This window comes from Papio anubis, chromosome 2, assembly GCF_008728515.1.
Source record: "Papio anubis isolate 15944 chromosome 2, Panubis1.0, whole genome shotgun sequence".
NCBI lineage: Eukaryota > Metazoa > Chordata > Mammalia > Primates > Cercopithecidae > Papio > Papio anubis.
This window is the reverse complement of record NC_044977.1, coordinates 93,803,654-93,824,517: the sequence shown is the minus strand read 5'-3', so window position 1 is coordinate 93,824,517 and position 20,864 is coordinate 93,803,654. Positions and strand designations below refer to the sequence as shown.

Genomic DNA, 20,864 nt, shown 5'->3' with positions numbered 1-20,864 from the left:
TATAAATTCAGGTTTTATATTTGGTTCTATAATATGTTAATTTTTCTACACAATGCAAGGTAAGGATCAAGGCTCACTTTTTTTTTTTTTTTGCATAGGAATATGCCATCATTCCAGCACCATTTATTAGACTTACCCTTTCCCCCATATAATTACCTCAGCACTTTCGTTGAAATCAATTGGCCATATGGGTGGGGGCCTATTTCTGGACTCTCTATCCTGTTTCATTGATATATATATGTATGGCAAATGCACCTGAAAGCAATAATTTAACTTAAGCATATCTGGAGAATGACCCTACCATCTAAGAAGAATGTGTATTCAAAGTCCTGAGCTAAGGAATCCAGGAGTGGCCAACCTACAGATTCCCTCCTTATCTATGAAAGACATCTGAACGCCCAGCCCATCCCTTGGAACACAGGTCATATAGGGGGATCAAGGCCCTTTGTTTTGGATTAGATGGAGGTTGCTAGGTGGAGGGTGTTAGGTGAAAATGCATGTTTCTTACAAACAGTAGCAGTTCTCCTGTCCACCCTGCTGCCACTGGACCACCCCTGTATGTAAGTCCCTCCAATAAACCCTATGTCTCATTCACTGCCTCCAGCTCTTTTCTTCAGCCTCCTGGATACGGTGCCATCCCTATTAGAATCAACAGGGCTCCAGCATAATACCTTATGCCAATACAGCACTATCTTAATTACCATACCTTTATAGTAGGTCTTGAAATCCAATAGTTATCTGCATCGGTTAATTCTAGGTCCAATATGGATGAATCTCAAAAACCACGTATGGAAAAAATACGTGGAGGGTAAGAAGCCAGACAAAAAAGAGCATTTGCTGTATGGCTCCATTTATATGAGGTTCAATAACATGCGATAGTAATCACAGCAGTAGTTATCCACCAATCTCTACCTTTTTTTTTTTTTTTTTTTTTTTTTTTGAAACAAAGTCTCACTCTGTTGCCCAGACTGGAGTGCAGCACAAAGTCTCACTCTGTTGCCCAGACTGGAGTGCAGCAGCGTGATCTGAGCTCACTGCAACCTCGACCTCCCAGATTCAAGCAATCCTCCCACCTCAGCCTCCCGAGTAGCTTGGACTACAGGCATGCACCAACATGCCCAGCTAATTTTTGTATTGTTAGTGGAGACGGGATTTAGCAATGTTGTCTGGGCTGGTCTCAAACTCCTGGGCTCAAGCAATCTGCCTTCCTCAGCCTTCCAAAGAGCTGGGATTACAGGTGTGAGCCACTGTTCAGCCTCTACCAATCTTTATTCATGTACATATTCACATGCACCTTCTTTCCATAGGCAAAACACACTAATCCTCTCCTAAAAGGAGGCAACTTCAATGTTTCATAAACAAAGGAGGAAACTGGAAGCAATAATGTGGTCTGCATCATATCAAAGAACTACCCTGGGACCCACAGGGTAACGAGGGAAATGGTCAGAATCGGTAAGCACCCCAACCCATCATCTCCCTAACCCTCAGCCCTGTGTTTTCCATAGAGCCTGATTAAAGTGATCTGGTGCTCAAGGTTTGGAGAAGGAGAGGCAGAAATAGGCAGAAAATGGAGGATGTAGTTTGGGATGTAGTGCCCTGACCCCTCTCTTGCTTCCAGTTTCTCTCACTTTCTCCTTTCCAGATGCAATGACTAGCAAATTCAGCTACAAAACTCCATGCGGAAATGCTGATGGCCATGGAGAGCATAGGCAGAAAAACCCAACTGTCTAAAACCACCCATCCAACTCACAACTGGGTAGGTAGAGACTACCCCTCTCACTCTTTAGTTTAAAAAGAATCATCAACATCTTCCTAAGTTTAATGTGAGGTAAGTTCTCTTCAGTGTCCCCACTAACCAGGCCAGTAGACATGCAGAACACGGGAGACTCTCCGAATATTTATTTAGTTGATTTCTTGTCCCACACCCACAACAGACTCAATACAATCCCAGGTGTCCCTGAAAGTGGGCCACTAGGGCACTGAGGAAGGAGTGCCAAGCACTGGGCTGTCACAGAGCTGGTGTGGCAGAGGCTGTCCACCACTGCGAGATGGATCCCACACTCAAATGTGATCTTCTCCCAGCCCCAGACAGTGGGAGCCAGAGTGGAAGTCCCAGGCCTCACATTGCAGGGACCTGGTAACGCCTCTTCACTCTCTGGAGCAATCACCCAGCTGGCTGGCTTCACAGAGCTCTTGTGTGGGAGCCCTGACACCAGAACCACGTTGAACGCTGTTTCACCGTTGATGATATATCTCTTTCTTGATAGATGTTCCCCAGATATTGATGAGTCACCGTGGCCCACCTGGCAGGGCGGCTGGCCCTCTAGCTGCAATCAGTTCACTCCCTCCTTCCCACCAGCCAGAGCACAGCCCTGGTGCAGGCGTGGCTCAGGCAGGTGACCAGAGCACCAGGCAGGGGCACTTTCCAGGCCCCAGTCTCCCTGCCATGCTCTATTGTATGGATCTCCAGACGGTCCGTGGATTCCAACTGGGATTTGCAGAAAGGGCATTGGGAAGGAGTGGGAGGTTGGAAGAGAGGCCTAGTATAAGACTCAGAAACAAAAGGGAAGTGGGCTGGGGTGATCACAGGGCCACCAGGATGCCCAGGGGCCGCAGCAGATGCAGGAGTAAAATGAGGAACACTGCTGGATACGAACAGGTAGCCTGAGCCACCACTGCCATCAGCCACTTACTGTAGACACCAATTTCTGTATAAATTCCAGGCAATCCGTGGCGACCACAGCCAATGCCCCAGCTCACAATCCCTACCTGGACCCATGTGTCATCATATTCACAGGCCAAGGGACCCCCAGAATCTCCCTGGAGAAAGAGAAAGAAACGAACTTCAGAAATTGAATAGGATCTATATCAGAGCAGACTGACTGTACTACAAGGTGTTGAGGAGACAGGCACACATAGGGCTTCCTCCAGCACCTCAAAGGCCCCACTGCCCAGATTTCTGTGAATATGACAACTGAATATGTGAGCATGGGAACTAAAAAGTTAAGGGGAAAACTTTAATATGCTCTGAGAAAATGATGACTTCTCATTTTCCAAACCATAGTGGCTGTTAAACGTCTTGAACATCACCTCAGCATGGCAGCCCCCTAAACCCTTGTATTTAGCCTGAAGTTTCTCTACAACTCCTAACCTACATAGCCAGCTCCACACCCTCCAACTCAAGCAGAATTCTGCATGTCTTTTCCCAAACCTCCTCTGCTGACCAACCATCTCAGTCAGAAAAATAGGGTCCTCTTGAACCTCTCCCTCACCCCCACTCCTACATGCAGTCAGTCAACAAGAATGGATAGGTCAACCTCAAAAACACCTTCACTTGCCTCCCTGCTCCAGGCACTGCTCAGGACTCAATTTATCACGGCCTAGGTGATGAAAACAAGCATTTAGACTTCTGTCTATGCACCACACAGCTCAGGGAGTCATTTATCAAAAAGGCAAATCTAATTATGCTCACCAAAGCCCCCTCCCAAGTCCTGCCAGAGCAAAATCTAGAAAATCGGCACTGCACTCCAAGCCATACACATTCTGACTCCAACCCACTTCTCAGCCACATCTGCTGCCTCATTGCTCCAAATGTGTAAAGTGTCCCTTAACATGAGAAGTACCCTCAGACCTCTGAGCCACTGCACATGCTATTCCCTCTCCTTACAATGCTGTTTTCCTCTTTCCAAGAAATCCAAATACTCATTCTCTAAGACCCAGCTCAAATGGCCCCTCCTCAGGAAGGCAGCTTGGTGCCGAGGGAAGAGCGTGGGTCTGGGAGTTGGTACTCACAGGAGGATCCTGAGTAACGTCCTTGGATCTCGCCTTCCACATTCATACAAGGGGTGTGATGTTTATGTTGCAGGGTTGTGGTGTGGGTTAACTGAGATAATGAGGGTTAATGTCCACACTGGCATGGTGAGTATCACATAGGAGGACCTCAATTAGTACGGCATATGTTATTAGCATTTCCCACCCCAACTTTCCCACACACCAGCAGTGCCCCCAGGCAGTGCTCCTCCCTTTTGAAAGAACAGACCAGGCCAAGTTAGGGCAGCCATGGCAGGTTTCCCTTTATGAATCTCTTTAACTCAACTAGGCGTGAATAGAGGAAGCAGCAAATAACCCAGACTCTGCCATCTGGGAATGGGGAAAGGATCCATGAACTTACCTGGCAAGAATCCTTTCCTTGTTCTTTATAGCCACAGACCATCCCTTTTTTAATTATATCCGTAGTAGATGACAAAGCCTTTTTTATTATCTTATTACATTCCTCATAGCGCATGATGTATTGGTCCACCTCCTGGAGAATTTCTGATGTAAGTTTCTCTCCTATCAAAGAAGATCATCAGATCTGCACAAGTGGACAATAGGCCCCTAAGCACCCAGCATCCCTCTGGAAAAAGACAAGGCAGTGAGTATTCTTCTCATTTGACACAGAAGGCCCAAAGTTGATATGAGGAGAGGAGGATGTAAGAAACAAAACCAAGACAGAAACAGGAAGAATATTTCAGGAGAGGGAGAGGCAAGGCCTTGCCAACCTGAGAAATGACAACCAAGTATCGTCACTCTAAGTATCAGTAGTAATAGTGAGAGTGTGTCCTGTGCATCAGTAAAGCATCTTTACTGTCTAGAGCAGGATCACAGACTCTCAGGCAGAAAATGCCCCAGAAGTACCAAATCCAGCTTCTCCCCAGGGATAGGAGGGCCTACACCCCACCAACAGGAGTCTTCTGGTTCTCTCTACATCTCCAGGAACAGAAAATACCCTATCCACCAAGGCAGGTGCTTCCAATGAAGAGCAGCTCTGACTGGCAGACAACTCATTGCCCTCTGAGGTGTTCCTGGGGAGAACTTTATGGCATCTGGCTCTGTCCAGGGAACCTAAAAATCCCCCCAAACCAGTCAAGCACAGTGCCCCCACAAATCCACAGAAGGAGATGTTGCCCATGTGTTTCTTCTTCTCCTGGCTCAGCAACTCCAGTTCCCAGGACAAAAGTCTTCCTAAATGGCTGCCATCAAATATTTGTGTCGCAACAAAAGAACTCAACCCAGTTTCTGGTGTCACCCAAGACAACCAGGAACCATGACCCTGACAGCTGCTAAACTACGTGTCCCTCACAACCTGCCACCCACCAGGCAGTCTGCCTCCCTGCTCCTCTCTGTAGCCTTCCTGTCTACTCCAGGGGTAAGGGTGCCTCCTCTCTGCCCTAAGTTTGCTTCCTGCCTTGAAGTCTCACCACCTTCTTGTGTTTTGCCCCATCCGGTCACCCAGCACCTGGTCCTAGCTTCCACCTGGAAATTCTCCTGAGGGATGCAGATAGGCTGGATGTTTGAGGTAAAATTCACAGGATGATGGAGCCGGAGAAGGGCAAGGTCATTTTGAACGGCTTTAACTGTTGAGAACTTAGGGTGGACAAAAGCTCTTCGGACAGGGACCACCACACTTGTGTTTTCCTTATAGACACTCCGATCTCCCATCTTGACACTGTAATGGAGGCGGCTGTGGGAGAGATGACATGCCTCTAAGAAAAGGCCTAGGAAACATCCTTTGTGCCTTTTCCATACATTTCCAATGTTTCTCAAACTGGCCTCAATCTCCCGGGCCACTACCCCTACCACCCCATCTCCATCACCAAAAACCCTTCCTTGATCACTCTCAAACTTGGTTTGCCTGCCCAACTTAGACATGCCTATAGCAAGACGACCAATGCAGAGACCCCCTCCGGCTTCACTGTGAGTTTTGTTTCGTTGTTGCCAAATTGCCAGGGCAATGGAACTCAGTGGGTGCTTGAGGGGGCCGGCCTGGCCCCAGAAGGCCCCCCAGCCCCGCGTGTCGCTCCTCACCTGGAAATGCAGTGGCCTGCCGTCAGCACCCACGTGGTGGTGACCAGGGTGCCGCCGCAGATGTGCCTGCCTTTGGCCCTCACGCTCACCTGCCAGGGCCACTTCCCTTCCTCCGCGTCCACTCCTCCCACGATTCTCAGAGGGGTTCGGCCACACACTGGGGTGAGGATAGTGTAGGATGAAGAACTCACTCAAAGACACAGGACTTGACTCCCCGGGGTGCCCCGACGACAGCCAAGAAGGAGCCGTGTCCCCCAGGGCTCCGAGCCACGCTTCAGATTCCCCGGGCTACCAGGTAGCACCTGCCCCAGCCTGGCGCCCAACCTCCGCCTGCGGGCCCCCCACGCAGTGAGTCACCTGGGAAGGACGTAAACAGATTGGGTGGGGGGCCCGCCGCAGGTCCTGAGGCCGGGCTCGCTTTGGGGTTCTCGCGGCCCTCCTCTGAGAGGAGAGCGGAGGGAAGGAGTGGCGCCGCCCTGCCCGCCCAGTTCTGCCAGGGCCAGGGCTGAAGGAGCAGGAGCCAGGCCAGGAGGCCCAGGGAGCCGCCGCCAGAGGACATGTCATGGATACCGGCTGCCCCTCTCCCCACAGCTCGCGCCCCTGCCGGGGGTTGGCTGGAACCAGGGCGCCTGCGAGGCACGAGGGGGCGAGGCCGGGGCCTCCAGGGGTGGAAATGGCGGAGCCGACTTGCCAGACCCTGGTCTTGCCAGATTCCTTGTCTGAGTGGGAAATGTCGCCCTCGCGGTGCGGTTTCACTCCAGACTATGTCCAGCCAGACCCCTGCCCAGGACCAAGGGGTTAGGGTAATTCTGAGAAAACTGCCCTTGATGGAGACCTCCTGCTTTAGGGTCTGCACTTAGGAGGCAGGTGCGATGCTGCTCCTGCCCTTGCAGGCGTGGTACCTGGCCTGGAGCTGGTCGGGATAGGTCTTCTGGGAATTCATCGAGGAGCTCTCATTCTCCATAGCGTCCTCAAATCAGGGCTTCATTCACCAGACCTAGATATTAGGGTAGGAGGACTTTACAGATGAAGCAGGCTAGACAGAGGAGTGGGCTGCTCTTCTGTTTCAGTCGCAGGGACATCTTTTAAACAGCCCGCAGGTCAATCCACTCTTATTAGCTCTGTGTCCCTAATGTCTATTCTGTCTGTTCTGGTAGCTCATCCTTTTGTCTGCTGCCCAAGACCTACTACCAAGCCTCTGCCTCTCCTGGCTTCATCTTTGTTGAAGTTGGAGGAAAAACAACAACAATAACAGCTTTTGAATTGCTGTATGTTCCACTTTTTCCTGTCCAAAAGTGGACAACCATGACAGTGTTTTCCAAGGATGCCAGTGCTCTCCTCACCAATTTATTGTTCTAAGTCTTGGTGAAGGGGGTATTCTCTAAGGCCCTCTTGGAGCTCAGGGGAGTGGGCGAGCAGGTCATACATCATGAATCCATCCCAATATTCCCCTCTCTCTAACTCTCTCTCTACATTGAACAAGTGTAGGGACCAGCCCTACAGGGCCTGTGGGTTTTTCTCCTCATGTGTGGAGACGAGAGATCGTAGATATAACGACATAAGACAGAGACAGAAAGAAAAACAGCTAGGCCCCAGGGGACCACTACCACCAAGACCTGTAGTGGCCTGGACTCGCTGCTATTTATTGTATTCTAGGCAAGGGGGCAGGGTAAGGAGTATGAGTTGTCTCAAAAGATTGATAAGGTCACGCAAGTCACGTGTCCACCGGACAGGGGGCCTTTCCCTTTGTGGTAGCCAAGGCAGAGAGGAAAGGCAGCATACATCAGCATTTCTTCTATGCACTTATCAGAAAGATCAAAGACTTTAATACTTTCACTAATTTTGCTACTGCTATCTTCTAAGAACTTAAAAGGAGGAGCCAGGTGTACAGGTGGAACATGAAAGTGGACACGGAGCATGACCATAGAGGCACAGCACCATAGGGAGATGTTTACGCCTCCAGATGACTGTGGGCAGGCCTGGCCAATGCCAGGCCTCCCACAAGAGCTGGTAGAGCAGAGTGTTCTCTAACTCCTCCAGAAAAAGGGAGACTCCCTTTCCTGGTCTGCTAAGTAACGGGTGCCTTCCCAGGCACTGGCGCTACCGCTAGACCAAGGAGCTCTCAAGCGGCCCTTATCCGGGCATGACAGAGAGCTCACACTCTTGTCTTCTAGTCATCTCTCACAGTGTCCCTTCAGCTCCTAATTCTGTATGGCCTGGTTTTTTCTAGGTTATAATTATAAAACAGAGATTATTATAATAATAGAACAAAAAGTAATACTACAAACTAATGATTAATAATAATTATATCTATATCCTATTTCCAGTATAACTTTTCTTAATTTAATTATTTTCTTTATTATACTGGAATAGCTTGTGCCTTCAGTCTCTTGCCTCGGCACCTGGGTGGCTTGCCGCCCACAAACAAGGAATTTCTGACATATCACACTTGGTAGCCAAGTGTGGGCCACCACTGAGTTCAGGTTTAAAATAACCAAGTAGCAGCCAGGCGCGGTGGCTCACACCTGTAATCCCAGCACTTTGAGAGGCCAACACAGGAGGACTGCCTGAGCCCATGAGTCACGAACCCATATCCAGCCTGGGCAACATGGAGAAACCCTGTCCCTACAAAATATAAAAAGATTAGTTGGACATGGTAGCCTGTGCCTGTTGTCCTAGCTACTCAGGAGGCTAAGGTGGGAGGATCCCTTCAGTCCAGGGGTTCCGGGCTGCAGTGAGCCATGATCGCACCACTACACTGCAGCCTGGATGACAGAGCAGGACTCTGTCTCAAAAATAAAAATAAACAAGTAAACATGTAAAGCAAGGGTGTCCAATCTTCTGACTTTCCTGGGCCACACTGGAAGAATTGTCTTGGACCACACACAAAATATGTTAACACTTATGATAGCTGATGAGCTTTAAAAAAATCACAAAAAAAATAATGTTTTAAGAAAGTTTATAAGTTTTTCTTGGGCCACATTTAAAGCTGTCCTGGGCTGTATGTGGCCCATGGGCTGCAGGTTGGACTAGCTTGATGTAGACTCACTTTCACCTGCCTGTTTGGTATCTACAAACAGACACCAGCAAACTGAATTCAGAATTTCTGGTAAATGTACTCCTGGTAAATTTGGGCCCAAGCCTCTCTAATCAAGAGTCTGCAGAAACCAATCCTATACATATCTCCCAAGTTCTTTCCCATGAAAGTTAGCAAAATCTTGCAGTTCTTTTTGTAAGGAAGACTTCTCCCCCTGGGTTATACTTTGTATCTGTCCTTCCAGAGCATGCTGGGATCTGACTGTACTTATTAGGTCTAGAGGCAGTAAAGATTTGCTGAAGTGGTATGGGTCTAGAGGCAGTAGATCTTTAGACCTACTAGAGGTAAGTATGGAACTGGCATGCCCTTATCCTATAACTTCCTCAGTTGAAGTCAATACAGCAGCTCTAGGGTAGAGAGGATCACCCTTGTCAAAACAGAGGATGCACTGCTTCTGTTAGCAAGGGAGGTTCAATGTGGCTGGGAGTCAGATGTCCTAAATCTATCCAAATGTGCCTCATTTAAATTTTCATGGTCTCACTCTCCCAATCAATGCCCTGACTTTTATGTAAGAATTATAATGAAGCTGTTGATTCCATTTATGTTGAAATTCAGCAACCCAAAAGATGAGATACTACATTTTATTTTCAACTACATCAATCCTGTAGTGACAAGGAATATGAAGTTATTTCAGGAAATCATAGAAGCTTTTAATCCAAGAAACTAAAATTCAAGATTGCCATTTGCCTTCTTTAAAATTTTCGTGTAGTAATAAGTAACCAGTCTTCCCCACAATCCTTATATCTTTCATTTCCACAGTAACATCTATTGTGGCAGCCTGTTATCTTTTAATGAACTATGAAAAGCAGAGTGTGGCCTAGAGTGAGACTTTAGAACCTGTGAGAGCTGCAAACACAAAGCAAATTTGCATCTACTTATAGGCACTTCTCCACAAACTTCCACCAGGTCTTCAAGAGAAAGATTAGAGGCAGGGCAAGAGACCAAAGAAAGCCTTGCCCACGGTGCAGTCTTTGGGGAGGTGAGCAGAAGCCACTGTGGGAAAGGCATGACATCTGGCCTGGATCCTCTACTCTGTTTCCCAGCAACTCTACCACTACCACTAACACTACCACTACCACAAACACACACACACGCACACACAAATACACCAACCCTTTGCCACCAGGGGTTCAGAGGGGACATAAAAATGTCACTTCCAGGGCACAGATAAAAGCCTATTATAGCTGCATGAACATAACATTAAATATCCTCTATTTCTCCGGGAGAAGTAGGAAACTGTGCTGCTCCAAACCTTTAAAGATTATCTATTCTGGGAGAGGGGCAAGGTCACTTAGAAGGCCCCATGACTAAGAGCCAAGAACATAGCACTTGCCTAAGAGTGAGGCTGAGCCAGAACAATAAAGAAAGCCCCCATTACCAGGATAGCAAGTGTCCAGGAACAAGTAATAACTGTCTGCTGCTGGAAGAGTGAGGATAAAAGCACAGAAAGATATCCTCTCTTAGACATAGGCACAAAGAGAAGACCAATGACTGTGATTTGAACAGACACTGAGAAAAACTCTCCAACAAACCAGCCACCACTCTAAGCAAAAAAATAATACTGGAAGAATTTGAATTATGTACTTTTTGAGAGTAACCATACTAACAACAAAACCTGACACATTGTCTCAATGCCTCCTCCTTAAAGAAAAGGCATGTCCATTTCTGGACATAAATAGTGTTTACCCAAGTCTCCACTAGCCTTCACAGGAAGGCTTTAGCTTTCAACCAAAAATTACAAGACACATAATGAAACAAAAAATAACACATTATCAAGAGACAAACCAATCAACAAAACCAGACTCAGCTGTGACATAGATTTTGGAACTATTACACCAGGGGTTAAAAACACTATGATGGATGTATCTGTAGACTCTAGTGCACAGGTCAACAAAAGTTTTCTGCAAAGGACCAGATAGCAAACATTTTAGGATTTGCAGACCATAAGGCAAAACTGAGGATATTATGTAGGTTTTTATATAGCAACAAGATAATTTTCCCACAAAATTATAGTCATAATACTAATTGCATATAATATTTGCTAATTCAGATCTACTAATGAGAGGTATAACATTGTTTTAAGGGGAGTATAACATTTTACTTATTGGGGTTCAAGTTAATGTTCTCTATTGTCAAAATCAATTGCACATTTTCTGTTAATGGTGAGCCATAAGGATATTTTACACACTTCATCTTTTCTTTTTTTTATTTTTTATTTTTATTGTTTTGAGACAGGGTCTCTGTCTCTTGCCCAGGCTGGAGTGCAGTGGTGCAATCTTAGCTCACTGCAACCTCTGCCTCTCTGGCTGAACATGTGGAGAAATAGTAAATTCTCTAAACTGTGAAGCAGTCTCCCAGTCACACACACACATCCAGTGGTAAATACTGGAAGTAAAACTGACTAAAGGAGCTTACCTACAACCACCAACAAATGAGTGATGCATGAAAATTGGAATGCAAGACTTAATATTATTACGGTGACAATATTACCCAAAGTAGCTCAATGCAATCCCTATCAAAACCCCAGTGATTTTTTTTGGCAGATATAGAAAAACCATTCTAAAATTCATCCAGCATCCCAAGCACCCCGAATAGCTAAAACAATCTTGAAAAAGAGAACAAAATTGGAAGACTCACACTTTCTGATTTGAAAATTTACTACAAAGCTATACTAATTAAAACAGCATAGTATTGGCATAATGACAGACATACAGACCAATGGAATAGAGAACCCAGAAATAAACCCTCTCATATATGGTCAAGTGATTTTCAACAAGGATGCCAAGAGCATTCAATGGAGAGAGGACAGTCTTTCCAAAAAATAGTGCTGGGAAAAATGGATATCCATAAGCAAAAGAATAAAGGTAGACCTTTACCTTACATCATATATAAAAATTAACCCAAAATGTATCAAAAACCCCATGTATGAGTTAAACTATAAAACTCTTAGAAGAAAACATAGGAGAATGTCTTCATGATGTTGGATTTGGCAATGATTTCTTGGATATGACACCAAAAGCACCGGCACGAAAGAAAAAAATAGACAAACTTTTTAAATAAAAATTGGTAGCCTTGTGCTATGAAGGACACTATCAAGAGAGTAAAAAGATACCCCACAGAATGGGAGAAATATTTTCAAATCATACACCTGATAAGGGATTAATATCCAGAATATATAAAGAACTCCTATTACTCGAAAACAAAACGACAATTCTATTTTAAATGGGCAAATAAATTTGTAAATAAACTTCTTCTCCAAAGAATATAAATAATGGCCAGTGAGCACATGAAAAGATGCTCAACACTGAGATACTCAATCATTAGGGTAATGCAAATCAAAACCAAAGTGAGCTAACACTTCATACCCACCAAGATGGTTAATTAAAAAGAAATGAACAGAACAGAAAATAACATGTATTGGAGAGGACATGAAGAAATTGGAATGCCATGCCTTGCTGGTAGGAATGTCAAATGGTGCAGTGACTGTGGAAAACAGTATGACAATTCCTCAAAAAGTTAAACATAAAATTACCATATCACCCAGTAATTTTCAATTCTAGGTGTATACCCAAAAGAAGTAAAAGTAGGGATTTTGAATCTGTTTGACAGATACATGTTCGTGTACCCAAAATCTGTGAATATGTTACTTTACATTGTAAAAGGAAATTTATAGATGTGATTCAGGTTCAGGACCTTGAAATGGGGATATTATCCTGGATTATCTGGAAGAGCCCAGTCTAATCACATGAGTCCCCAAAAGTGGAGAATTTTCACAGGGAGATAGGACACCAAACGGTCAGAGAGATGTAACACTGCTGGCTTTGAAGATGGAAGAAGGGGACCAGAAGCTAAGGAATGCTGGTGACCTCTAAAATCTACAAAAATCAAGGAAACAAATCCTCCTCTTGGCATCCAGGAGGAACTGGCCCTACCTGGCTAATTTTACTTATTTATTTATTTATTTTTGTAGAGGTGGGGTTTTGCTATGTTGCCCAGGCTGATCTCAAACTCCTAGGCTCAAGCAATCTTCCTGCCTCAGCCTCCCAAAGTGTTGAGATTACAGGCATAAGCCACCAGACCCAGCCACAAATGTTCTGTAACAACCATTGTCAGCTCATAGGCTAAGAAGAGGGGACCAGATGTGGTCTATACTCAAATGTTACCTCCTCAATGAGGCCTTCCTAGGACACCCTCAAAAACTGTGTCCCCTATCCTCCCAAATCCTCTTTATCCTCCTTTAATTTTTCCCGTAGTACTTCCCACAATCTAACATACTATGTATTTTGCTCACATATATTAGGTTTTCCGGGGCAAAGATTTTTACCACTACTTTCAATGGTGAAACCGCAATTACTTTTGCACCAACCTAATACATTGGGTATCTTCCTCTTTCATAAATTCTTCCTCTTGTAAACTTTATGTGGGCAGATTTTTTTGTCTGTCTTGCTTATTGCTGTATTCCCAGCACCTGAAACATGTCTGGCATTCAATAAATATCTGTTAAATGAATGAACGAATCAGTGAGTGAATTAATAAATAGATCCCATATAGCCTAGCAGTTAGGAAAAATATAGAAATAAATAAATAGAAATGAAATGGAGATAGAACACATTGATACCTGTAAGTGCTTAGAGCACTGCCTAGCACACACTAAGTGCTCAATAAGTATTAGTCACCCTTATTCCTTATTGTAGTTATAGTTGCTACCTTCACGAGGAGCCTCAAGCATCTGAAAGGTGCAGGCACCACAGCAAGCAAAATCTCCCAGTCACTATCTGTGTCCAGCCGCCTGCCTCCCTGTCTACTGCATCTCCTCTCCTGGTTTCCCTGCTCCTTCTGGGGCTCCTGGTCTCCATCTCTGCCACTGGAGCCTGTGTCCCCCTCTGGTTCCCTCAATCTTTGTCCCTCAATTACAGATGGACTCTCCACAGTGCCTCAGGCAGAGCCCCCCTAAGATATCTTGAACGCGACTGCCTGCTTCCACTCTCCTCCATTCTGTTCCCCCATTCCACCCCTTCACTTGTTCCAGCGTTCAGGCTGTTGCCTTAGGATTCTGTTCCCATCCTGAGCCCCGGCTCCCAACACTGCCACATTCCACCTAAGTGTTCATCCTCTAGAAAGCCTTTGCTGATGCCCTCCCCAACCTCTTGGTGCCCACAGCACCCCCTCTCCTCGCGCCACCCCTGCTGATCCCTTACGAAGCACTCTCATTCTGCTGGAACCTCTGTGCTGTCCCTATCTCCCCCAAGGCTGACAATTTCCCAAGCCCCCCCCCTCCTCCCACAATGCCCCACCCAGGAAGCCCAGGGCCTGATCTCTGGTGCCTCAGCTCCTGAGACCCCCCTCCTCCTGCCGTCTAGAAATGTTCCTGGAACCCATCGACCCTCCCCACAGTGTTCCCTCTCTAATCCCCACAACAGTCTCAACCCTACAGTGGAGGAAATGAGTGGTGAGAGGTTAAGCAATTTGCCAAGATCACACGAGGCAGGAGTAAAGCCGGGCTTGAACCCAGGGCCCTGGGCAGGGCTGGGGTGCAGGGGCTGGCAGGGTATCGACCCAGGGTACACAACACAACAGTCAAATAGATGGACAGAGTTTTGGATGAGCCAACGGCTGAGCTGGGATGAGAAACCAGCGCCTCCTCCCTGCGCGTCTGTGTGCAGGCCAGGGGCTCACACGGGAGCCGGCTCCTGCCCCCTGGCCCAGGGCCAGCCGTCATCCCCATGAGGTCAGCCACGGCCGGCGATTTCGGGGAAATACCAGCTCCTTATTAAAAACAGGCGGTGGTCAGGCCCCCGCTGCTTTCCCAGTAGAAACTGGAGTGTTTGTTCCAAAAGGAACAAGAGTGGGCAGGGCCTGGCCAGGGCCCTGAGGCGGGAGGCTTGAGCTGCAGTACCTGGTCAGGGTGTCCCGGGAGCTGCAGGGAGGGGAAGTGGGGGGACAGCCCCACTCCGGCAGTCGCGGGTGGGGGCTAGCAAAGGCTGCCTGTGTGAGGGGCGGGCACCGGCCCGGGAGGGGAGGGTCCCACAGCACCTCGAGGCTGCGCCTACCAGGGAGGGGTCGTGGACTGTGACCTCCACAGTCCCCTCGCCCACATCCCCCCGCCCGGGGACAGATCTCAGGCAGTGGGTAAGGCCTGAGAAAAGGCGGGCGGATGGCAATAAGGCCCTCCTCTTCCGGGGTGGGCAGCCCCCACCCGCGCCCCTGAGCCCAGAGCCTGCAGCCCCCGCCTCCAGGGGACCTGCGGAGGCCTCCCCTGCAGGGGGCGCGAGCGGGCCGTGCCTCCCCCGGCCCCGGCCCCGGCCCACCCCGCCACTCTCCGCGCCAGCACAGGCCGCCCTGCATCTGGAGCGAGTTAGGGTTGGCGGCCTGGCGGGCGGCGGCGTGAGCTCATCCCGGCCCGCCCCGCTGCGGTTTCCACGCGGCTGTGAAGGGAACAGAACACAGAAACGCCGCGCTGAGAGCCGGGCCGGAGGAGTGCAGTGGAGCGGCCGCTCCTCCCGGGATGTGGGTGGGAGTGGGAGAGGCTGGAGAGTGTGTATCACTGGCGTGTCGCCGAAGGAGGCTGAGCCCGGGGAGCCGGCCGCCAGCATGCGTCGCTGGTGTCACCGTGTGTGGTGGCTTGCGAGGGTGTGTGTGTCCCGAAGGGAAAACACTGTACGTGTAATAAGTCGCACACCTCCAACACACACTCCTCGTTTTACAAAAATCAGCAGCCGAGGGCAGAAGACAAGGAGGGCTGGCCAGTGCACAAGCTGGGGCTTGGCTCCCGCCCGGGACCTGTGTCCCTGAGTGGATGCAGCAGCTCTGGACAAACCACCCCAGGTGTCTGGTAGGGCCCAGGGCCCACCTCCCCAGACACACACATACTCTTCCTGGTCACTCTCCTCCCAGGCATCTCCGCCCAGGCATCTTCTCCTTCAGGAGGGAGGAAGGAACGAACACCTCACACCAGGGTATTGGCTACCAGACACACTCACAGCCCACATGGAAACAGGAACACACACCTGGACACAGGCTCACACCTGGAGGCACACCCAAAGGAAGCACTCCTGCTCAGAATCCTAGTTGGGAGAGCCCACCAGCAGGCTGTGAGGCAGTGGCAAGACTTGGAAAGGCTTCTCGGTGAGATGCCCCTTCCCTCTGCCAGGGGCTGGGAACAGGAAGGCTGGAAGTCACTGAACCTTGCACCTTAGGGGCCCCAGCGCCTTGTGATGGGCCCTGAGGGTACCACCGGGTGTAAAGGGCCTCAGAGCCCCAGCGCTCCCAAGGCCCGGAGCCAAGGTGGGGATATGGGCACTGTAGTGATATTGGTCACCAGACACTGGGTGGGGAGCTGGGCTGGAGTGGGTGCCTCTGAGCATCCAAGGTTCCCTCCACCCATCAGGCCAGTCCTCACCTTGGGCACTCGCCTCAGGGACCTACTATCCCAGCTTCGGGTAGATGTCACCCAGCTGCACTGGAGACTATGGGAGGCAGCCCAGGCCATGCAGCACCTGCCAGCCTTCCCGCCTGGACTCACAAGGGTGTCATGCTCATCCTCCTCCCTTCACCCTACAGCTGGGCCATGGCTCTGAGACAGTCACCTTGCCTGCAGTATGGGGCACATGAGTCTTTCACCCCTCCTTACCAGCTATTTCCCCTGGACCCAAAGCAGAGGATTGCAGAGAGCTGGTGGGACTGAACTTGCTAAGAGCTCGGGTCCTCCATGTCCCAACCTGTGAGATAGAGAGGACACCCGATCCTGACCAGTCCACCACAGGGTGCCTAAGCTGTAAAGGGAAGTGCATCTGCAGTAGCCACGGGGGTCTTCAGCTCCCAAAACACTGGGGTAAGCTGAGTGAGGGATGTTATTTAACTGGAATGGCTATGGTTTGCAGAACCAGAGCTTCCAAATTACTTAACAAAACATGTTTGCTTTTTAATTAACATGTGCTTGAAAAACAATGGTTTTCATTAAAGTGGGTGGGGGAGAGAAGGGACTGTAGGGGAGAATATTTCAAGGAGCTCCAAGTTCCAGGCCAGACTTCTTAAAAATAAAGTGGGAGTCTTGCCCCAAGCTGGCAGAGGCCGGGAGGCAAGAATCCCTGCTGGAGAGCCCAAGGAACAGCCCTACTACCTGCCTCCACCACTCTCTGGCTTCCTGGCTGAGAATATGCCCTTTTGCTGATGGCTCAATTACTTACCTATTCCCTGGGCCACTCTGGGAAGGGGAGGTTTTTTTGTTTTGGTTTTTTGGGTTTTTTTTTTTTTTTTTGAGACAGAGTCTCACTCACCCTGTCACCCAGGCTGGAGTGCAGTGTCTCGATCTCAGCTCACTGCAACATCTGCCTCTGGGGTTCAAGCAATTCTCCCACCTCAGCCTCCCAAGTAGTTGGGATTACAGACACGCACCACCACGCCCAACTAATTTTTGTATTTTTAGCAGAGATAGCATTTCGCATTGTTGGCCAGGTTGGTCTTGAACTCCTGACCTTAAGTGATCTCCCTGCCTCGGCCTCCCAAAGTGCTGAGATTACAGGCATAAGCCACTGCGCCTGGCCAGTGTAGTCTTTTATAAAGCAGTCTTGGCGGTCAATGAATGAGGTCCACCAGGCAGATAAGCAAAAGGAAACAGCATGAGTAACAACCTGAAAGCGTGGGCCTGGAAGCCACTGATGTCCAAGCCCCAGGGAGATTGGGGCAGGGAGGCTGAGTGGGTGCCAAGGACATAAGGGTGGAAGGGAGGATGACCTCACATGGAGCAGAGGGGATATGTGAAGAACTGGCCAGAGGAAGCAGAGGGCTGGGAGACTGGGAGCAGGATGCATTCCAAAGCCTCAGGGCTTGCTCCCCAGAGGATGATGGGCAGGACTGCAGGTTCAGTCAGTTCAACAGCGGGCAGCGTTGACTCCGTCATCCAGCATAGAGAAGGCACCCCATCGGTGTTTAATAAATGCATGTAGAAGGGCGAGAATGAAGAGATGATCCCTCCGAGTCAACCACACCTTCTCCAATTTCTGGCCTTTTGGGGTCAGGGTTAGGGCCAGCGTGCAGCCTAGGGTCAGATGTCAACATAGAGTTGGGACGCATTTCACCCATTCACCCATGCAGACCAAGGGAAGATGGAGGGGAAGCTTCTGGGGAGTGAGGGCATCCCCAGGGTTCAGGTCAGATGATCCAGAACCCCCAGCTCCCGGCAGCCCGCCCAGGACCCTGTTTCTCATTTGGGGCCTTCTTGCTTCCCCCAGCCCACACCCCCACATGAAACGTGCCTGCCTATACTTAATTCATTATGCTCAGCTGGGTGGGAGGCCTGGCGAGCCGGGTTTTTTTTCCCCTGAGCTCAGACATTCCTTGCTTTATTATTCTCCACATTTCAAAGCAGCTGTCACCTCCCCCAACCGCCCCCAGCCCGAAGCTCAGAGTCCAGAAGGGGCCTCTCCAGGGCTCAGAACGCCAGAGTCTCCAACACCTCCAGCCCGGCACAGAAGGGAAATTAAGGCCAGAGATGGATGGGGTAGCATCCCAGGGAGACCTGCAGGGCTCTCCCCCAACAGTCTGCACCTGAACTTGTCCTCCCCTAGGTGTCCCAGTCACCCTCCCATAACACTCTCTTTTTGCCTCTCTGCACCCACTCTGTTCCACCCTCCACACAGGTGGCCACAGTGGTCCCTTCATAACACAAAGAGAACCCCTGTCTCCCCCGCTGGAGCAGGTGCTAGAATTATTATCAAAGTCCCTGCCCTGCTCAGGTCCTGGCAAACTGAGCCCTCACTGAGTCAGTGGCCTTACAGAGGGCAAGCTCCATCCCTAGAAAATAGCAGGGCCACGGCCAGCCTAGTGAACCACCAAGGGGCCAGCCAGGGGTGAAACAGTTCTGGAGACTCAATTTCAGAGAAACGGGGAGGCCCTAGACAGATTTCTCCTCTACATCTGAGAGCTGCCCATGCAGAGCTTCCTCGGCAGGGTCTAAGATCCTGTTGCATTTAAGCAGGCAGCAGCTTGGTCAGACTTGCCCTGGAAAAGAGGTTGGAGGAGGGACTTTGGCCCCAGGAGAAAATGGGGCAGGGGCCCAAGTGGGGCAGGCAACCCGGGGGCCTGGAAACTGAGTCCAGCTGTCCCTGTCAGCGCTCAGGCTGCCTTGCGCACACTCACCCCATCACTGGGCATGCCCACTCAGGCCTGGGGCTTGACGGCAGCATTCTCGAGTGCCCAGGAGGGTAGAGGTGACTCTGTAATGTGGTCCGGGAGGGTTCTTGGAGTCCACTGCAAGCCTGGGAGCCGAGAGCCCTCCCATTTGTCCAGTTCTACTCTGAAACACCCCAAGAACTCCATCACTATGAGAAAGGCCCCTTTTGGAGAGGGACTGCACAGAGCCTGAGTCAGCCCTCAGAGCAGGCCCCTTTCCAGGAATACAGCTGTCCCAGCCTAGAGCTTGGGGTCTGGCCATGTCACCCTCTTGAGGGCGCCCAACCCAGGACCCCTCACTGAGCCTGGGCCATACAGAGGGAAACCTCACTTCCCTCTCATCCCTCAGCCTCAAGATCCATCCACCTTTCCTGGGGCTAGAAGCCATTAAACATCTGCCTTCCTGCCACAGCAGCCACCATCCCACACCTTGTGCTGCAGCTAGGGATGTGAGGTCACTGCCATGAGCTTCCCCACCTCCAGTTGCGGGCCCCAGAGGTGGAAACAGGTATGGACATCCAGAGGTTTGGGGAAACTCAGAATCTCAGGATCCCAGATACTCCAACAAAGAGTTGATGTATCTTCTCCCTTGTGCCCCACCACCCCCAGCCCTGACCTCACAGCACCTGCCTGTTCCAGAGGCTCATTAGCACTTCCCTGCCAAGTTCCCATTCCCCACTCCATCCCAGTGGCAAGGCTGGGCCTCTGTTACTCATCACAGGTGCAGCACAGTTAACACCTGAAAATTACATGGTGGAGGGAGGGAGGGAGGGAGGGAGAATGGATGGATGAATGGATGAATAAGTTGATTCAAATGAACCTTGGACCTGGCAAAGATCTGCCCCATTCAAGGGTCTCTATCCAGGGGTTTGGGAAATGCTGACTGCAACAAACTGTGAAATTTCCTCAAAACTTAAAAACTGACTTGTAAGGTAAGGTCTTATTTGCCAAGTAGAGAGATGGAAAACAACAGCTACCGTCATCATTGTTTTTGTAAACAAAAGGATATTCTCAAGGCAAAAGAAAGTAAGCAGGGTGCAATCTTGGAAGAAAGACAAGCATTGAAGATGCATAAATTGGGATTCTGGAAAATATACAATATATGACATTTTTTCAAAACTTTCTTGGGTATTGGGATAAGTTGGGCCTCAGGGCTTGGAAATGCCCAAGTGCTTCCAATCTCCACCAGGGTAAGAGCCCCTTCTGCAGCCTTTCTGGCTGGGATTGGTTCCCCTCTGCTTGCATATTCCTCAGGACAGAGGGCTCACCACCTCTCCCAGTTAGCTCAGGGGCTGACAATGACATTGTAGAACACCTTTAAATGGCTTCCAAGCCTACCACGGGAGAGAGGTAAGGAGACCAGGAGCAGGGTATGATGGCAGAGGGGTTGAGGGGAGGGAAGACCAAGGCTTCCAGCCCCAGGGCATAGCTGTGGTAGGGAAAAGGGCATACTCATGTCCAGCTGGACCAAAGTAGAAAAATCAGGAAGCTGCCAAGATCTGAACTTTCCCAAGGGGCACCTGGAAGTGCGGAGTCTGGAGTCTGAGTCTTCCAGCTGCCCCATTCCACCACAAACAGCCCTTCAGAAAGGTTCTGATGTGCACCATGGCCACGGCCTCGGTAGATATGTGAGGTACCCAAGCCCATAAACCAGAGGTGGGGGTGGAGAGTGAAAGAAAATGGTGGAAGCTCAGGAGTTCTCAGGTGGGCTGGAGACGAGGGTGCAGGCAGGAACCCTGCCCAGACCTGA

At 49.5% G+C, this 20,864-nt stretch overlaps 1 protein-coding gene across 2 annotated transcripts; it reads right to left on the bottom strand.

The window, feature by feature from the left end:
• Window positions 1-1,164: 1,164 nt before the first annotated feature.
• Window positions 1,165-6,439, bottom strand: PRSS42P. Of its 2 annotated transcripts, none has more exons than XM_009200947.4 (5): window positions 6,205-6,439; window positions 5,848-6,004; window positions 5,244-5,503; window positions 4,172-4,332; window positions 1,165-2,820 (listed from the first exon to the last, which is right to left on the bottom strand). In XM_009200947.4, the coding sequence occupies exons 1-5, from the start codon at window positions 6,404-6,406 to the stop codon at window positions 2,584-2,586; spliced, it is 1,017 nt and encodes a 338-aa protein (XP_009199211.1). In that variant the 5' UTR covers window positions 6,407-6,439; the 3' UTR covers window positions 1,165-2,583. The 2 variants fall into 2 exon arrangements, with proteins under 2 accessions (XP_009199211.1, XP_009199210.1); XM_009200946.4 differs by having other exon boundaries at window positions 2,273-2,820; window positions 5,241-5,503; window positions 6,205-6,436.
• Window positions 6,440-20,864: the final 14,425 nt, after the last annotated feature.

Excerpts from the sequence above, each read along its gene's own strand:
- PRSS42P (XM_009200946.4), bottom strand. The coding sequence starts at position 6,406 with ATGTCCTCTGGCGGCGGCTCCCTGGGCCTCCTGGCCTGGCTCCTGCTC. Across the intron at positions 6,005-6,204 it reads TCTGTTTACGTCCTTCCCAG|TGTGTGGCCGAACCCCTCTG; the intron begins GTGACTCACTGC and ends TCCTCACCCCAG. Across the intron at positions 5,504-5,847 it reads GCAGGCCACTGCATTTCCAG|CCGCCTCCATTACAGTGTCA; the intron begins GTGAGGAGCGAC and ends TCTCTCCCACAG.